The following is a 20320-nucleotide window of genomic DNA, read 5'->3' as shown; positions in this document are numbered from 1 at the left end:
CGTTATGATATTTCTAATTGTCTTGATAATCCTTGAGGTTCAGAGAAGCACACGCACACGAGTACACGTCTTACGGATGCAGTTTAATTTCCCCAGTGTCACTGCTATTTGCCAGTCACCACAGGAGGCCCACTGAGTGAACTGGCATTGCCAGGGAATGTTTATCTCCAGTAGCTGGGCAACGAGCCGAGCCCATAGATGATCACCACATCCATTTAATCTGTTAACAAAAAGAAAACAAACGTTTGACAAAAACGCGAGTTTTGTAATAGAATATTCCAACAGTGTGAAATCCTAAACAGTTTAAAATCACAATCTGGTGAGATAGTTTTTGCATTGTTGTTTTTGGCAAATGCTACTCAACCATCGTAGGAATGTCCCGTCAAAAGTTTCAGAAGAGAAAATGTCTCCGTGCTCTAAAAGAGTAAATGGGTGAGTGCCTTGGCAGCCTCGAGCCAGCGATGGAAATTCTGCATTCCTATGGAAGGGGCCATTAAATGGAATTGCCTTCTGTTTCTGTTTTTTTTATATACATATATAATTGTTCACGATTGGAAACAAATTTAACTTCACGTCCAGGCTCTCCCAATTTTATTTCGGGTTGTACGAGCACGATGTCCGACGTTTGACTCCGCACGATGGAACAACCTTCTCCATCAAACGCCGCGCGCACAACAAATCCGCGTGAACCCGCGCGGGCTCTCAACAGCCACGACCCTCGCGGCGGCCCCGCGTCACTCACGTGCGTTCCATCCCTCGCTCCGTCCGTGTGTCCCCCCACCCTCCCTCCGCCGCCCCCCCCCCGCCACCGCAGGCGATCGAGGCTCACCTTCTGCGGAGATCAGAGGGTGGCCTCACCTTCTTCGGCGAGTGGCGCAGCGGCTACCTGGAGAGGAAGATGGGCCACCTGGCGTGCTTCACGGGCGGCATGTTCGCCCTCGGCGCCGACGGCGTGTCGTCCCCCCAGGCCGGCGCCCAGGGGGCGGAGGCCACGGGTGGCCACCTGGCGCTCGCCGCCGAGATCGCGCACACCTGCCACGAGTCGTACAACCGCGCCGGTGAGTCCGCGGCCGGGTCAACGGGGTCGGTTCGCCGAGGCCCACGCCGTCCGCCGCCGCATGTTCTCGCTTCCGGCTTCCCGCTGGGCGATCTCGCGACCGTGGCTGACGTCCCAAGTTTATCGTGAAGACACGGCAGTTTACGCTCCTTCAACGGCGGAGGAGGAATAGCAACGCGAAACAAACTCTGACTCCTGAAGCCCCCTCGCCGCGGCCAGCAGTCGCCGACATTGGCATCTAGCTCCTGAACGTATCTCCATCATGTGCAAGAATAGAAACCTCCTAGTTTTGCTCTGTGTTGACGGTCTAATCACCGTCACCTGACTTTAGGTCCATCCCTCGCTACGCAGTCAACGCATCCTTCAGTGACCTCTCTTTCAATTGCATCACCACCATCTGCGTCTATGCCTTTGCCTTATCAATCAGTTTGACACCTCCTTCGAGGACCGCCCACACAGTACAATCTATAATATTGTCTGTCTGTTACCGTTCACCTTGGTTATCTGACCTCTGGGTGCCATCGCAATGACCATCCGTGTGTTCGTGCGTCTGTGTGTCCATGCGTGTGTCTGTGCGTGCGTGTCCGTGTGTCTGTGTGTTCGTGCGTGCGTGCGTGCGTTTGTGTGCTCGTGCGTGCGTGTGTCTGTGTGCTCGTGCGTGTGTGTCCATGCGTGTGTGTCCGTGCATGTCCGTGTGTCCGTGCATGCGTCCGTGTGTCCGTGTGCACGCACAGCCCTGAAGCTGGGCCCGGAGACGTTCCGCTTCGAGGGCGGCGCCGACGCCGTGGCCACGCGGCAGAGTGAGAAGTACTACATCCTGCGGCCCGAAGTGGTGGAGACGTACTTCTACCTCTGGCGGTTCACCCGGGACCCCAAGTACCGCGCGTGGGGCTGGGAGGCCGTGCAGGTTGGAGACGGATGGGGGATGGGGGCGATCGCACGGCCGTGTCTAGCTTGGTGCACATGCACTCTAGGCTTCATGCGTAGTTTTAACACCGCACCGCTGTCACATGGTTTCTGCTCCTCCTCGCTCTCGTAGTTGAGAGAGAGGTCAACTTAGGCCTTGACGCAGCAGTGGATAGATCATGGCCCGATGATGATGATGATGATGATTCTAACGCAGTGCTGGCATCCCTCCTCTGTGACCTCGTTGGTGCAGGCGCTGGAAAAGTACTGCCGCGTGGAGGGTGGCTTCTCGGGTATCCGAGACGTCTACTCTTCATCGCCAGCTCACGATGACGTGCAGCAGAGCTTCTTCCTTGCCGAGACGCTCAAGTACGTGTGCGTGCGTGCGTGTGTGCGGAGAAGCGACGCTCGCAACAACGGGGCGGAGCGCCGGGCTGCTAAAACGCAGCAAGTTGTCACAGCAGGGGGCACCAGCGGTTCATCTGTCGGTCATCTCAGTCGGTCAACCCATGGCACCTGAGTCTGTCCCATGACCTCCTGACAGCAGGCATCCGACACCTCACGTTGCCTTAAAGTGCATATAGCCTGGCACAAGCGCTGTGGTGACGTCACCACCACTTAGTGGCGAAAAAGCAGTTGTAGTTTTTGATATTTGCGTGTGGATGTGAGTGCGTGTTCACGTGTGTTTTTTGGTTCCATATGTGAGAAACGGAGGTACAGTTGTTTGTGAGCTGCGGGTACGAACCCACTGTCCTGAGTTCGATTCCGGCTCATGGCCAATAACAACGGCTAATATTGAACTGGTCCTGGACCTCCCCTAGGTCGACCCAGCCCATGCTGTGCCAGCCTCCATTGGTGCTCATAGCACTTGCCCCAACGGCCTGTTAAAAACAATACGGTGGGATATTTGTGCGCATGCGTGACAAACACAGGAAGGGTGGCACTGCTGCGGGGGGGGGGGGTTAGCACGGGTGATCTGTCGGCCGCTCGTTTCGGTCAACCCACAACACATGGGTCTGTGCCGTGTTTGCACGTATGTCCGTTGACGTTCTTTCACACCGCACGTGGCCAGCCGTGCCAATCGGAGGTGCGCGGGGGAAGGACAGCGAGTGCGTCCCTACGGACGAAACAACTCGCCCGTCGCGTCCGCGCGCACGTTCCATCGAAGTTCCGCGCTAACTGAGCGCCGCCCCGCCCGCCGTGACTCCGCAGGTACCTCTACCTGCTCTTCTCGGACGACTCGCTGCTGCCGCTCGAGCGCTGGGTGTTCAACACAGAGGCGCACCCCCTGCCCGTCCTCCGCGCCAACGGCACCGGCTCGCAGTAGCGCCCGTCGCCGCCCACGCACGCGCCGGCCCCGTGGGCGGGTGGGGGGACGTCTCCCCTCCGCCGTGGGTTTGCCTCGTCGACCAAAGCCTCGAGGGCCCTTGATTGGTTCTGCACAGGGAGCACCCCCCCCCCCTCCCCAAACCTCCCCCACCCCCCCCCCAAACTCTCAACCCTTTCACCTAGTAATTAGATGATCCTTTGTTTTATTGTTTTGTGTTTTCGGTACCGGTTGTGTCCCAGTGATCGCGGCGTCTTGACAAGGGAGGGAAGCATTTATTATCGACCGATTGCCCTTCGCTGCTGGAGACTTGAGCAGCAGCAGCAGCAGCTGCAGCCAGCGCTTCTCGCCGTGGTTACGCCCCCGGGGGGGATGAGAGCAATTCGTACCAATGGACAAAATGATTGAGATTTTGCACAGGGAGTTTCTTGATTTTTGTGAAAATCCATGTTTCTCAAAGCACTTTGACAGTACGAGCTGTAAATGCCTCTTGCTAACCAGCCGAGCAAACAAGCCATTGTGGCAGCCACCATTCAGTTCTTCCTTAAGAAAGAAAGAAAAAACACATTTGTATCCAACGTATAATTTCCCAAAAGTTAAGTCGTATCTTTTCCTGAATTCTATCAAACGCCCTGTCTCAATCCAACCTCTGTCGTGGGTAGCACACCCAATGGTCACAACCAATGGTCTCACCACGGTCACTAATGGCCGGACACAAACGCCTTCGAACAAATTCTGTTTCGAACTCGTTGGTGTCCATCTCTTCCGAGGTTCTCATCTGCCAGACGGGCACGGAGAGAGAGAGAGAGACTGCTCCTTTGTCCACTGCTTGCAGGGCTTTAGAAAGAGAGCGGGGAGAGACCCTTGGGGGTGGTGGCGGGGGGGATATCAGGGAAGGGTGATGACCTTTCGCCCTCCGGGTTCTGAGATCCACGGCCCACTCCGCCCTCTGCTGCCCCCACTCCCCACCCCTCCATGAATGACGGCCACAGCGCGATTGGGATGCAGACGGTGAAGGAGTCAAACGGCAAAAGAGTAACAAAATGCACCCCCCCCCCCGATCATCATCATTACTACTACACGCAATAAAAACGCTACCGCACGGCTGATGTCCAGGAATGTTTACGATTTTTGGGCACCGTTGCGATGTGTTTAAAACTAACATTTATTTTATTTTTCCCCGTGGGCTGTCACGCCGGGTGGGGGGGGGAGGGTGGAGGAGGCGCTGTAGCCACGGCGGGAATCTCAAAGCGTCGTCGGAGCGTATTTGGCGGGGGTGGTGGGGTCAGGTGGCGCGCGTGCGTTGTAGCGCGCGGAGACCACGCTAGCGGGGACGCTGCTGCCCCCCCCCCGATCCCTCCCCCCTTCCCCCCTCCCCCCCCCAACTGCCCCCCTCCCCTAAACCTTTTGATAGGACCACGACGGCAATGCGGCACAGCTCTCGGCGTGTTTATTTTTGAGAAATCGACGTGAACACCAGGCGGATCCTCCCCGGGTGGGACTGCCTCTCGCAAGCTTTGATTGCGCCGTAAGTTCGCCGAAGTTCCTCGTCGTTGCCCCCCCCCCTCCCTCCCCCCCTCCCTCCTTCCCTTGCTACCTTTCGAGACTGCGGCTGCACAAAGCCCGGCGGGGGGGGGGGAGGGCGGGGGTGGTGGGGGGGGGGGCACGGCTTCGTTCGGCGCTGTGGCAGCCCGTCCCCCTTCTTTAATAATGATGGGCAGCGATTGAACGGACGCTCTGCTTCTCGTGCAGCGAGAGGCTCGGTCGCGCTCCGGGGACCGCGTCCCCCCGCCCCCCCCCCGCGGAGCCGCGAGCGGCGGTGACCTTTCCCGCCGACCCCACCCCGGGTTGACGCCCCCCTACCTCTGAGTCTCGTCTCGTGAGCTCTCCCACCTCACCCCCCACCCCATTCCGTCACTTATTTTGAGCAGTGGGAGGTGGTGAAAGGGTTGCTGATGGGGGGTGGGGGTAGGGGGGGGCACCACCGCAGCATTGGGCTGCCAGGGTAAAAAAAACGCTCAAATGCCATAACTTGTTGCCAAAGTGGCGCAAAGTCGGAGTACCACGTGGGTTCAGTCGCCGGCCAATAGCTTGCCGTGTTTCTTTCCTCCTTCACAGTTCGTTGGCGTTTCGACGGTAAAACTTTCATTGTTCGACGTTCATGTGAACTCCGTCTCACCCCCCCCCTCCCACCTCCTCCACCACCTGCAACCCCCTCTTCCACCCGCCCGATGCTTGACCCGCTGCCTGCTTCACGCGAGTTGTGCGCTGGGTGGTTAGGTTGGGGGGATTTCTACCAGGTATCTTTGGGCAATTTTACTCACTTAAGCTCTGCATTCAGTTGTTTCCGATAATCATAGGCAATTCATGGGCATTTTGGGTAATTTTTTTTGTATTGTGTCTGTTAAATAGACTTTGTGTTTTGTCTAACCTTTGGCATGTGGTCATCTGGCACCATCCCTTTGATGCCCCCCTTGCAAGTGCGAGGAGCGCTTTCCACATTGTTACAGGTGTGGACGATGCGTCCGTAGCCATGACGACAGTGGCAGCAGCAGCTCGCTCGCTCGCTGTTAAGCACAAGCGCTCTTGTGTTCGGAGTGCGCCAGGCAAGTCTCATGATTACGAGCCGGGGGAACTTGCTGTGATGGAACATTTGGTCGGTTTGTCGTTGTTTTTTAGTCGAGCAAGAGGCCAGACTTCCACGACTGGAGGAAGGCCTCTCCCAATGCCGTGCGAGTCGTGAGGGTTGTTTGACCATACTTCACCCCACTCTGGTCAGTGCTAGTCAGAGAAGGGGGGATGGGGGGGGGACTCATCCAGATGTCACTCTTCTCCGATGTTACCAAATCCCTGGATAAATCGCGGATTATTGGCAGTTTCGCGACTGCGTTCCCACGATCCACGGCGTATCGCAAACGGTGCTTTGGGCCCCAAATTTCGACCTCGTAGCAGAGGGGCGGTGCCCGTGCTGAGCTGCAGTGAAACGTGGAGGTCATGTTCTTGTTATTTTGCGATGTAAAACTAATTGTTCGGCATCAGGGCAGACCAGCTGGCGTGATTTGTTTTGTAGAATTTTTTTTTTACTTCAAATCTAAAACTTAAACAAATAAAATCTTTAACATGGACCCGTATGGCAGATTTGCGCCGTTTGGGTCCGTACATTTATCACAGATTGATTTATATTTTAGACATTGCTCACGCGCCATGATTCCCCTGCAGTCCGGCTAATTATTCCCATAATCCACCGCACGCCGCACCGGCGCAAACATACCATTTGCGGATTACAAGTCCAACCTCTGTGGTGTGCCGTGAATTTACACGATCCGCGATGTAGTCCCGCTATATCAATGCAGATTTATTGAATTTTCTGCTGTGAAAAAGAGCGAAAATAATACCTCCACGCCATGGGAGGTTCTGAGTCTCTGGTCCGCCACACTGACGACGAAACAAATCTTGGGTTTATTTACGACTGTTATTAATGCAGTCGCACTGTCCCAAGAAATTGGAACCAAGACTAAGGCAGCCTCCGAGGAAGTCTTTCGGTGCACAGTAAGGCACATCCCACGCGGCCGGCCTGTCTCAAAAATCGGCTCATAACTCAAAGGTTGGCATCGCTCGGGCGGCACCTCGCTTGCATTGGGTCAGCAGGAAGCGTTGTGGACGATGTGGTACGTGGGACACGGCCACGGGGCGTGGTCGTCCCTGTCACCTGGTCTCCTGGAGTCGATGCTTTCCCGAGTCGGCAAGCGACCCCTCGCTCACTCACCCACTCACTCCCTCCCTCTCTCCCACGTCTCCTTGGCTGCACCAAGTCCACAACATCGACGCGTCTATAATAGATGGGGGGGGGGGTTTCTTTGGGCTTGAATCGCGTAAATATAAATGTGTCGTTAAACACCGCCACCACCCGACACAGCTAATTGGTAAGGTTTGTCACGTGAACAAACGTGCTAATTCGTGACTAGTCCAGCACACCGGTGTGTTGGAGAGTAAACCCACAACATTTACCATTCGAGTACCGTAACGTTTCGCCAGTAATTACAACAACCAGCCTCATCAGGTGACAGCCAGAGTTGTGGAGAAATCCTCCTGGATTCGTCTTAAATAAAGGTGGGGATAAATGTAATATCGTCATATGTGAGCCAATCAGGTGTGCGGACCACAGAGAGGGGCGAGGGGGGTTAATATTGTAATATAAATTACACTGGATATTTGTTATTGGTTTAGTTATTCTATTATTGGTTCGGTTACACGTCTGTCTGCGTCATTTGAGTGGTCGTATTGCCCAATTAACTTGTTAACCACCCCCCCCACCCTGACCAAAGGTTTCACTCGTGTGTTTTTTGTCGCAGTGTCACAGTGCAATGTGAACATGCGATGGCTCGGCTTCCTTCGCGTTCGTTTTGAGGTTAATTTTAAAACGTCGATTCCTAAACCATTATATCATCTCAGAAGGGGATTCGGGTTTTATATTTCCCCAGGCCCCGCCACCCCACTTTGTTAAAAAAAACATTGTTAACGGTATTGTTTACTTTATCCACCCTAATTTATCTTCCAACGACATTCGTTTTGATGCCCCAGAATTGCAGCCCGCGCAATTTCCGCCGCCAATCGACGCGCGCAAAACACGCCGCCTACGGGGCGATGAGTTTGTGTAAAAACGTCGATCGCCAACAGCCGCTGGTGCTGCAGGCTCTCGCGGACCGCTCGCCCTGTTCTAGGATGACACATCGACGTCGCCTCTCCATTCCCGCGCCCAGGAGCGATGGCCACGCGCGGCTTCGTGCGCGGCTTCGTGCGCACGGTCACGCAAGTTTGTAGATACGTGCGACCGTCTGTAGATACGTGCGGATGGTCCATACTCGCGGTGCGGGAGCGAGCTAAGCGGTTCAACTCGCCTGCTGCGTTGGCGCACCCGTCATAACCATGGCACGTGCGTGTGTGCGTTGCCATTTAAGTTCTAGTTTTCTCGCTGTGCTGTCCGTCATCTTAGGGGGCGGACGCTCCTCTGTACGATGCTTTTAAAGAAATGTTTCGTGAACAAGACGAGGCCGAACTCGGCATATGTGCATGCCTCTGGAGTGGTCTCGCCGCTTGGTGAGCTCGTAAACGTGTTGAGATTTATTTTTCATGAAAGCCCACGCATTCGTTGATATTAATTCATTCTCATTTTTAATAACGTGCACAACGTTGACACTTTAAGATGACATTCTGAGGCTCGGGAGAAACAAAAATGTAGGAAAAAAATCTTCAGGATAACATTCATACACTTTGCGCACACACGACAAGTGATAAAATGTCACAGAGACTCGGAGGTTTTGTGAACTATAATTGCTCAGTGATGCCACAATTTACGTTACAATGTCTATGTCGTGTAGCATCCACATACATCTGCATCTCACGATGCTGTGCTGCAAGATGGCGGCAGAAATTGCTCTGCTGTGAATCACGTGAATGGTCAGCAAAACAAAAAGAAAACCTTTAAAGGGCAGCGCGAAGTCATTCCGTGACCCAACAGGGTGGGAATGAGACAAGCATTCTGCGAAACTGATGCTTGTACCCCTTGACTGACTTTCAGAGTCATCTCGTGACAATCCAGGGTCAGGCAACGATTTTCGGCCCAGCTCAGCCGCCACTTTGCCCAGCAATTAGCACGTGGGATCCTGGGAGGTGTTCCCTTGACACGGTATGAAGTTGGGGTGACGTGGGGAATCAGAGGACCCATTTCAATTGTCTGTCATCACGAGAGAGTGAATGTTCGTGCGTGTATGTGTGTGTGTGAGCGGTAATGGAAGCGGGTAGTTTAGCGGTTAGCGCGCCGCATTACGAATCCCGCGACCCGAGTCTGAACCGGTTCTGGGCCTTCCCTAGGTCGACTCAGCCTCAAATTAGTACTCGGTGCGGTGTGTGTAAACATCGCCACTCGGGAGACAAAGGCGGCCGGGCGTGGTGCTGGCCACCCACCCCCTCGTGTGCCGTGCCGGCCTTCATAGGTGCTCGCTAACAGCACTTGCTCCCAGCAGTCTGTTAGAGGCTATACGGGGTGGGGTCTTTATTTGTACCAGCGACTTGACAGCTGACACCAGCTTGTGCAATTGACACCGGGCGGCGAGATACCTGTCGGGGCAGATATTGGTGGACGCGTGTTCCCTCCTGTTGCAGCCACTGCAAGATCTGACTTAAGAGGCGGGTAGAAAGCATCGTGGTCGCGTTAAAAGGCTCGGTCTGGTAAGGCGTGCACTGATGCCTTCACAATGTCGAGGTTTTTCCTTGTAGCGAACAGAATTCTCGTGAAGTTCATGCGAAAGCAACACAGCGGGTGCTTCATTGTGGAAGTTATCGTTGCGCGAAAGAGCCGGCGTCTCGCGGTTCGCTTCGGCGAATCGGATGTAAAATATTGCGCGCGTAACCCCGAGAATGTTCGCAACAGCTCGCCGTGCTGCGTTGTAGACTTTTGAATATTGCCCAGCAACACTCAAGCGAGAGATTGACGTTTGCAAAACAGTTACCGAACAAACGCCTGCAAATAAAGGGGGGGTGGGTGGGGGTGAGCATTACAGTTATAGCCGGAAACATTGCCGACAAATATACAAAGGGCAAACAAGGGGTGACATTTCTAGAAATGGGCCTTCGTCATCGTGTAGAAATGATCACGTGCTGTGAAGCAAAACGGCCATCGCCAGAAACGTCGCCCAATTATTATTTGTCACTTGTACGTCCACGCAGTGTTATCGATGTGCGTTTCGTTGTTTTTGTTTGTTAGTTGTGCCAGCGCACCTCTGCAGCAGCAGCAGCAACAGCAGAACATCATTCGCCGTGAGTTACAGCGAGGGAATACTTTGAAGTGGATTGTTTGTGCCATTCTTTTTCTTCATTACTTCGTTATGTCAATTGCGGCACCAGCTGTTAGTTTTCTTCAGAAAGCCATCTTGCCACCTCTGGTCCAGGGACTATACCACTCTTTCGTAAGGAGAAGTCTTAGATTTTGATTCAAAGCTTTCGTGACCGCAGGGATTCATATTCTTGGTTCTTTCGGTAAAGTCACGTAGAAGGGAAACAATAAAATAATAAAAATATAAAACAATAAAATAGTGTTTGGAATGGAACTGCGGATTAAAATGACCACTGCACCCACCACCTTAGGGCAGCTTGGATGAGGAAAAACATTAAGAAGATGTGAAGCTATATACCGTGCATTTGCTTTGTAATGCTTAAACATAAACAAATATTGATTCTGTCCTGCCATTCATCGCAGACCTTTAGTGTGGAATGCCATAGATTATCATATTTGCAAATTGAACTGATGATATCATCACAAGCGAAATAAAACAACAAAACTAAAGCTAAGACTTCTCATTCTTGGTTCTTTCGGTAAAGTCACGTAGAAGGGAAACAATAAAATAATTATTTGCGATGAATGGCAGTACAGAATCAATATTTATTTTTGTTTAAGCATTACAAAGCAAATGCACGGTATATAGTTTCACATCTTCTTAATGTTTTTCCTCATCCAAGCTGCCCTGAGGTGGTGGGTGCAGTGTTCATTTTAATCCGCAGTTCCATTCGAACGCAGTTCTCATGCCGTGCCTGTAGTCACACGCGACGTTTTGTCTGTGCGCGCTTGGAGCAGCAGAGATAGGGCAACCGTTGATCCATTTCGATGTCGCCAACCGGCAGTATGCAGAGCCACATCACACGCGGACAGACAGGCAGAGAGAGAGAGACGCTGAGCAGATGTCACATCTGTACGTCGTACAGATGTCTCTCCCGTGCTCCGGATTAAATGCGTTCTCAAACTTCGGCTGAGTGAGCGAGGGGGGGAGGGCCGCCCCATGTGCTCCATTCTGCAGAAATAAGACCCACTCAAGAGTTGCGTTCTCGCCGATTTAAATGGAACCCCGAGTTTTGATGGCTCTTATCTAACGCGTTCGTTTGCCACTGGGCCAACGCGTCGAAACTGGCCACGTCGCCTGGATCGTTGTTGAAGATGGCAATTAAAGCATCGCGCTGTCCCGTGTGGTTTTTTTGTTGTTGTTGTTTTATATCGACGAGACTGTGTTGGCCTGGGTTCAGTTTTGGTTTTCTGAGCGTCAAGTCGCAGTTGACTACGTTTTTTTCTCCTTCTGCAGCTTCAGTCAACAAATTTACGAGAGCGTACAAACGTTCCGCCTTCGGCGAACTTCAATTGTTAAGAGAATCGGTTCGATTTTCTTTGAGCGTGAAGTGAGTGTTAAAATACACACACCGTGGGTGTATCCGTAATTGGGTGAAACGGTCTGCATTTACAACAAATCTTGATTTTTACTGATAAAGCAATAAGATTCATGATGTGTGTGCGTGCGCGTGATTAATTGTGCTTCATGAACTATGTTACCCGTTCCCATCCCTTGAGTATGTGCGCTGTTGGAACCCCTTTTGCACCAACAAATCACGGTCAAATCCCGTTCCATTTCTAAATTATCATCTTCATATGGTCAGTCAGCTGATGTCCGTCACACACGACTTGCTCATCTCAATTACAAATCACAAAATATAAACATACGTCCCGAAATCTGAATATAGTATGAAATCAGCTATTTTTTAAGTGTTTTGAATACGTAACTATACATGAAAATCTTAGATTTATTTAAACTATGAAATGTTTTGTTCTCCATTCCAAGATGTTACTTAATTTATTGATTATAATATATTTTAACGTTCTGTTAAAAGTGGTTACCTAATGCAGCCTTTATTAGATTAATTATAATCGCGCACAACATTAGTACGTAAACATAATCACGCGATGATTGTACAAAAAAACCCATTTCTCATGATCGTTTACCGAAATACCTTGCTTCAATATTACAACAAAGAGAGGCGATAACTAACAATGGAACGAGTTGAACTTTCACACACCTGGCAACCAAAACCCATCCGATGCAATTGGCCAATGAGCGCGCAGGTCCCTCGGCAGTGACCACAGGTGTCGTTGATTGGTCGGGTGGGAAACTTTGGGAGAGGGCATTCCATGCAGATTTGAGCGTTTGGTTGATTTGCTCTGTTCCTCCGATGATGCTCCCGTTTCAGGCAGTTGTTGCCCGGCTGTGTTTTTGTTTTGTGTTTTTTTGCACGGGAGATCCGCGGTGCCGCTTGAGCGCAGCAGCAGCAGCAACAACATACAAAACAACAGATGGAATGGGATGGATATTCGCGCACAGAGAAGCCATCCGAAAAGAAAAGGCACAGAGAACAACAGCACTTTAGTGATCGCTCAATGTAACAGGCTTCATTTTATGTTTTGACTCCCTGATGTTAAGAATGTATCGGATTCAATCAGCGTGTATTTTCTTGCGTCATTCAACTTTTTTGATTTGTGAGGTGATGCTTTGAGAATAAAATAAAATAAAATTTGACAACACCCGAGAGCCCTCGTGGCATTATTGTTGCGATGTTACAAGGCCGCGTACTGAACCACTCCACCATACGTAACGTGCACCCATCTCTGGTGATGTTGTTCCTCCTCTCCGTGTTTCATCGACGCTGGTCAATGTGGATTGGTGACACAGGACCAGTTCAGATAGCACTCACCGCTGACTGCTTCTTGTGTTCAATTTGCCGTCATTACTCCGCACATTCGATTAGCACGGTTGTACGTGTCGAACTTCTTTCGCACCGCACGTAGCCAACCGTGCTAATCGGAGGTGCGGGTTGGCTACGTACGGTGCGAAAGAAGTTCCAACACACATGCATATGCTTACGTTAGCCGTGGCCCCTAATAAAGCTGAGGTCACGCGGTTGGTTCATGGCACAATGCACGCGGTTGACTTCACCATCTCGCCACGTGCAGTAGTGACATGAAGCACTCATTAACATGGGAGAGGCCGTCTTCCCGATTCAGGACCCGCCTGAGAGATGAGGCCTTCCCAAATGAATCAACGAAAACAAAATAACACGACGCCCCAATTCTCAATTGCATATCACAGAGTCTGTACTTAGACTGGAAGAATCCGATGACCGATAAAGCTCTTTTTCACAGATGTCCAGAAGTGGCACGGGGTCAGGAAGTTCCAACAACAACAATTATAGGAGTGTAAAGTACAGGAAAGCTAAGCGAGTCACTGACGATAAATACAAGTAAAACATGTAAGGACAAATTGCTTAATATCATCGCATCATGCCCTTCAACCAGGTCAGATCCTACTGAGGTTCATTACCTCTTTACCACCAGGGTACCCAGACAGCCAATCACACTTCTAACTTCAATATGATAATGTATATAATAAAACATTTCTTTAGGGGGCGAAGTCCAAAAAAAATCTTATCAAGAGGGTCCTGGCATTTGAATGTTCTATATACAGTATGTCTTTTATATATAAATGAGGGCACGGGGGGTGGGGAAGAATCCAGAGTTTCCAGAGAAACCCCACACACGCACACTGTGACAACACTGGTTTCACAAAGCCCGCTTGCTCTACTGCCACCCCAGAAACACCTCGGCAGCACGCTCCCCCCCACCCACCCACCCTCTGTGAGTTTCGCAAATCTCTGCGCGGTCCAAACAGCCATCGCCTCCGCGGTGCGTGGGATGGATGGTGGCGGCCGTCACAGCTCTTTGTGCTGTCGTGCGCGTGGTTTGTGTTTGAGTTGCCCCATGGCGCGCCACCCCAACACGACAGACAAAAGCGGCTGAAGCGCGCTCACCGCCCCCGATCTACCTGAACACGTTGGCGAAGCTAATGTTGACCTAATGTGGCCACTGTGATCATATTAGCGGTCGGTCTTCGTGACTTCAATATCCCCCACAGTCTTGTCTGTGTGGCCCATGTTCACGTGAAGCAACGACTCTCTTCTGTGCTTTAAATGAGCGTGGTTGAGCCAGATATTTGAGTCGGGAGTAGTGGGAGCGTATCGCCGTGGTGGTGATGATGTGCGGCTGATGTTCACGTGAAACAAAAACTATAATTTTACATGAACGTGGTTGAGTCAGATATTTGTTGAGTTGGGGATAGTGGGAGTGTATCGTTGTGGTGGTGGTGATGGTGATGTTTCCGCCCTCCGTCGTATTTGTGAATCGGGAATTGAGTCGCTCGCGCGCAGATGAGTCTACATACAGTGAGCAGGAAGTTTCCACGCATGCGAAAATGAAACAATCCCCCACCCCCGTTTCATTCCGATCCACTGCACTCAGAGGCGACGGCTTATAGAGAACCTCATCATGCAATGCGAATGACAAAGAAAGCTCCTCGCGGGAGGAAGTAAAATTGGATGCAGTTAATAAAGAGGGGGTTTCGGTTTGTTAAAGCTGTCGCTCCCCACCGTACCCGATCCTTCCTCCTAACAGTATCGATTTGAATGAAACGCGATATCGTGCGGCAGTGGAGTGCAATGCTTGCCGGGAGTTACTTCCAAGGGCCCCGACTGGTTGCTGTGAATGGCTTTTAAAAAGTTCTTTGTCCGAGGCAACTTTCGTTCCTGGAAATCCATTCATATTGATTTGTGTTTGTGCACCGTTTTTCTTTATTTCTTCTGAATTATTTCAAACTTTCCATTTGGCTGCTTCTGCTCCAATTTCCATTTTCCTTCATTGCTGAATGTACGACGTTGTTTTTACGTTATTTGCTTTGGTCATGTTGCAGACCCAGGCGACTCTTGCAAATGCGACTTGCTCTGGTTTCTTGAATTCCCAGCGGGTAAAACAAACTAAACGTGGACATCTTGAAACTTCCTTGTAAAGGTTTGTAATGGGACAAGCGCCTCAAAACATCACATTATTTACCACTTCAGTAACCGGTTGCTCCTTGGCCAAACCTAGGAGTTGGTTTTGTATATATATTTTTATTTTTTAAGCTATTTGCTTACGTTTCCTACACTTTGCACTCCTTTTTTGTACTGCTTGTTATAGCAACTCCCTGACCTGACCCTACTGAACCATCTGTGGAAAAAAAGAGCTTCATAGCTCACCGGATTTCTCCGCTATAAATAACCACATGTTGAATCTGGTGCCGAGTCGCTATCGGCCTGCAGCGGCAGAGGCCGGGACCGGCACGAGCTCCTATCGATAGAGTCGTCCCACGACGCCCCCGGCAGACAGAGAGAGAGGCGGGCGCCTCGCAGCGACGATCGGGTCGGGGCGCTCCGTGATCTCCTCCTCCTCGTCGCTGCTGCTGCTGCTGCTTCTTACAAAGTGGAGGTGGCGGCAGGCACAGGCATTGCGTACGGGAAGCCTGGAATCTTAGCCAGGTCGGCTGTCAGCAGAGTCCGGCTATCGGCACCACAACGCAACTCCATTCAGGTGTAATTATTATTAATTGGCCCATACTGCAACACGTTAATATATATGTAGTGACTGACTCGGAGACACTAAGAGTAGGAGGCACTCTATTTATTAACAGCCTTCACAGTCCACACAAAGTGACTACAGCACCCAGTCAGGACAGCTGGCAGACCGCCTGACTGACGACGCCGAGATGGTGAAGACGGCGACGGCGATGAAGACTCCAGCAGCACGACGAGGGGATCCCACTCCAGGCGACAGCCCCGAGCCTTCACTCGGGGCCCACTTTTATCCTCCCGGCGTGGCCTCGCTCCGCCCCGGCCACGCCCCCTTCTGGAGCCTACTCACGGGTTCTCGGGCTTCTCTCACGTGCCCCCTTTATCACCTTTCCCCTGCATCCCTCTCTCTGGCTTATCACGTGACCTGCTGTCAGACAGGGCTGCTGCAACTGCATATCCCCTTCGCTGCCAGCAACCAGCGCTACGCTACGTAGTGACCCATTCCATGTCACTACACATAGCAGCCACACGGCTTCTCACCGTGTGGATGCTGCTGCTGCCTTCCCGCTCGTCCGTGGTTCCTCCTCCTGGTGACGCAGAGTCGTCCTCTCTCTCTCTCTCTACGAGAGCGATTACCATGCAGCGCCTTTACACTTTAACACGCAGTAGGCTTTTGCGACCGATATTATCCATACTAGCGGGGCGTTTTTGAGTCTAGATTGCATAAATATAAGTGTCAGTAAACCCAACGCCGGCCAATTAGCAATGTTTGTGCCATAAACAGCACACCGGTATTTTGGAGAGTAAACCTGACATTATTATTATTGTCGTTAATAAATAAATAACATTTTTTGCACGAATATTTTTTTCTGAGCAACTAAACAAGAGAACGCAAGGGTTGCTACTAGCAGAGCGCATGCCTAAGTCTGGCACATTCCACAGCACGGTTTCATCAATGGCACCCCCTCTTGTCAAAGTCATCTCAATACAAACAAATCCCTTTATCGCTCCCCTTAGAAACATTTTCTACAGCTCCGTTTCTTTCTTGAGTTTTACATTACGTGCATGAATGTAGGCGAGTCGTTGTTGGGCAATCTTTGCCATCCGTGCTAAATGTTTGGACACTGCCTCAGAGAATCCCCTTCAGGACCCCGCTCCCCAACGCCGTGCGCTCGTTGAGGTCGCGTGATTCCGCGGGGCAAATCACACGAGCAGGCACGATGAGTCTGGCACGATGTGCATCGAGAGTTAGAAGAAGGCAGATGTCACGTGCCAATAGTGCACCGAGGAACCTTGCCCTGAAACACCCTCGCCGCGTTCCAGCGTTTCATCTCCCTCTGAACGGAACTATTTTTTATTTTTTTATATATATATACCGTCAATTACGGGCGCCGCGGTGGCGAGACGTTAACTACCTCGCCTGGTATACAGGAGGTCGTGCGTTCGATCCCGATCCCGACCCTGCCGCCTGTAGGTTTGTGGTTTGCGTGTTCTCCCTGTGGTCACGTGGATTCTTCTACGGGCCCTCCGGTTTTTCCCCTCCACGTTTATAAACAACGTGCTTTTGGAGTATTTGGCTGCTATGCATTTCCACACGATGATGAGACGCTTTGTTGAGCGACCACTTGTGATAGCCAGGTCGCTTCTGACAAAAAAGCTATACAGCTCAGTGAGCCGAATAATATGTTCAAGCAAACGTAACACTGAGACTGCATGGGACCCGGTTTTCCACTGGCACATCCGAGCTGAACCCGCTTAGGGCTGTCACGGTCCCGGTGGTTTTCCACTGGTTGGTTTCTGAGCCGAGCGAGCCATGACCAAAGGGTGATATGTCCGCGTGACAGAACACCATGTGCCGCCGTGTCCACACGCACTTTTACAGGTGGAGCTGGATGCGAGGCTGTTCCGGATCTCGGCTGCACGCAACGAATAACATCGCGGGCTATAACTGGAACAGCCACGCTCGGGCCAGCCCAGGCAGCCCGGACTTACTGCCAGGTCAGAAACAGGGGTCGGCTACTCGAGGCTCCGAAGCCACACGCGGCTTTTTAAGGACTGCTTCGGCACGTCATTTATTAAGGACCATCTCATATTCACGCGTATTGTGGCTCTTGAAATATCGAGGGTTTTTTGTTTACCGAATTCGAAAATAAATACTCTCCGTGTTATTTTTATATTCTATTGTTGTTTCGATAAAGTCACGTGGATAGAAAAGATAACAATAAAATAATACGAATAAAGTGAATAAAAAGTGTTATTTTTTATGCCAACCCCTGGGGCTAGTCCAATGCAACCTGGAATTTACCCAGAAGGGGCATCGTCCATGATGTCATAGCTTCGTCTCGAGAAGATTGGCAACCATTGCTTGTAGGAATTCAAACAGGCACCCGCAAACCAAACACACCTCGAAGGACACCTCGAAAATAGCTGCCAACCTTCATCTTGGAAGCAAAACACAAGGCTATGACGACATCAGACGTGGCATCGCGTCCAGGTGAATTAATGGCTCGTGATTTGGATCGTTGGTCATGTGGACGCGCCACGGAAGGGGGGAACGAGTCTCAGTAGGGTGCGTTTGGAGCCAGCACAGATCTACCTCGAGGCCAAGGAGGGCAAAGGCTAGGGGCTAATGATGCGTTCAATGTGTCTAACAGTGCGGTCAGTACAATGTGAGGACGCAGCCCCAGCAACGTGATCTACGCGCGTTTCAACATTACACATCGCGGCATGTGACGTCAGCAACGCAGCACGGCACGGCTTCTGCAGTGGGAAAACAACAAGCTGCGCCTCCTGACCTCGACTGGCACGACCCCCCGGGCACGGCTCGGATGTGCCAGTGGAAAAGGTGTACGGGAGTCTTTTTGGGACAAAGATTTGGAGGGCTGTTTTTCAGAAGCAAAGTGATCAATGGCAATGCCCGATGTATGTACTGCGTGTTGAACTTCTTTCGCACTGTACGTAGCCAACCGCGCTAATCGGAGGTGCAGGATTAGGACAGCAAACTAAACAAACAAAAAAATCAGTTCTAAAGAAATGAGTTTAAAATATAGATTCAAAAGTGCATAGCTCCAGTGGCTTTCTAATATCGGAAGGAAGAGCGTTCTAGACGGCCGCAGAAGCGCATCTGAGCGCGCGCGATGCGGTGACAGCCGTCTTTGTTCGATGGCTCGCAGCCAAATGCCGCTGCTGCTGCTGCGAGGATGACTCGGAGTTCGCGTGATGGTTCATGTTCCTCGACGAGATCAGTCAGGTATTGTGGTTCATTTGCGGCAAGCACTTTGTGTGTAATGTGTGCGACCTTATAAGTGTATCGGTGTGAAAGGAACTACACAGTATAAGCTGCTATGAACAGGGCACATTGGCATACTCGTTGAAAAACAACGGAATCCATGAACGTAATTGACCGGTATTTAAATTTAGCACAGCACAAAAATAGCCTCGATGACTGGCTTGACCAGATTTCCAGTGACAGCGAGATATTTGACCACAATACAAAGGGGATTCAACCTGTTTGGGAGGAAAACACGAATAGAATAGATTCTCAGTACTGAAACCTGGGCGTGGTGAACAACGTGGTACCGTGTTATGGCGGGTTATCATGAATGTATTACTCACGTGGAGTGATTGATGGTCGCTTTATCACCCACCCTCTGCTGGTTTCAAAAGTGTTGAGTCAAGGAAAGGAGAGGCGGGGAAGACCTTGGTGCTATGGGGGGGTGAGCGGTGGCGCAGTGGTTAGCGCACTGCGCTGCGAACCGAGCGACCCAAGTTCGATGCCTGCTCGCGACCAATGAAACAGCGGTAGCGCAGAACCGGTCATGGGCCTCACCCCTAGATGGACTCGGCCTAAAATTAGTACACATGGCCTTCGTGAGCACTCACTAAAAGCACTTTCCCCCATCGTCTGTTGAGACTCTTTGGGGAATCTTTGTCATCTTGAAAAATGTTCGCATCGTACGCAGCCAACCGTGCGAATATGTCTCTCACCGCAGGAGAGTTCCAGTCAATGGAATCCACCACAGGGCACACCAGACTCTTTACAGGGTGGTCCAGAATTGTTGTGACCCCCCCTCCCCCCCCCCCCCCATTTAATAATCTACAACTTAACTTTTTTGGGATATCAGTGGGGGTGTGAAAACGCAAAGGAATAAGCAACGGGAACAAAAACGTGTGGGGTCAATTAATTTGGGACGACACTGTAGAAGCGCGCGTGCAGCGAACGAGTAGCGCCAATAATAGCCACAAAGACAAAGATCCCCCTTATAGCCTTACCAGACTGTTGGGGCAAGTGCAGTTAGCGAGCACGTATGAAGGCCGGCACGGCACATGAGGGGATGGGGGTGGCCAGCGCCACGCCCGACCGCCTTTGTCTCCCTCGTGGCGATGTTTACACATCGCAACGGGTACTCTTTTGAGAAGACCTGAGTCGACCTTAGGGGCCGTCCATAAATGACGTCACGCACCTAGGGTGGGGGTTGTTTGAGAGATGTGACGTCACATCAAAATGCGCAACTTTAAATAAATATAGAATTGTTATAACGACACTAATTGTTATAACGACACTAATTGTTATAACAACACTCCTACAACATCAGAGTGCAGCGCCACATTAAATACGCACTACAATGACAATAGTTTAAAGTAGTTTAAAGCGATTTGTAGCATGTTTTATTTTCTAAATGGAAATGTTTTTTTGGAGGGGGGGGGGGCAGAGCTTTGTGACGTCATATTTGAGGGGAGGTCTGACTTTTTGTGACGCCGTGTGACGAGGGGGGGGG

General features: G+C 51.2%; 1 protein-coding gene across 3 annotated transcripts in view; it reads left to right on the top strand.

The window, feature by feature from the left end:
* Positions 1–12687, top strand: part of LOC116952930 (mannosyl-oligosaccharide 1,2-alpha-mannosidase IA-like) — a 443203-nt gene extending 430516 nt beyond the window's left edge. For all 3 annotated transcript variants that reach the window (XM_032972670.2, XM_076074611.1, XM_076074612.1), the window contains 4 exons: positions 815–1058; positions 1792–1964; positions 2217–2332; positions 3176–12687. In XM_032972670.2, the coding sequence (XP_032828561.2) occupies positions 815–1058; positions 1792–1964; positions 2217–2332; positions 3176–3290 (648 nt within the window). In that variant the 3' untranslated portion in view covers positions 3291–12687. The remainder of the gene's footprint in view (positions 1–814; positions 1059–1791; positions 1965–2216; positions 2333–3175) is intronic.
* The last annotated feature ends 7633 nt before the right edge of the window (positions 12688–20320 follow it).

The sequence above is a fragment of the Petromyzon marinus genome, chromosome 49, assembly GCF_048934315.1.
Source record: "Petromyzon marinus isolate PM22_M1 ecotype Great Lakes invasive population chromosome 49, UKy_Petmar_22M1.pri1.0, whole genome shotgun sequence".
In the NCBI taxonomy this organism is placed as follows: domain Eukaryota; kingdom Metazoa; phylum Chordata; class Hyperoartia; order Petromyzontiformes; family Petromyzontidae; genus Petromyzon; species Petromyzon marinus.
Note: the sequence above shows the minus strand (reverse complement) of the source record. Positions and strands in the feature narration are given on the sequence as shown.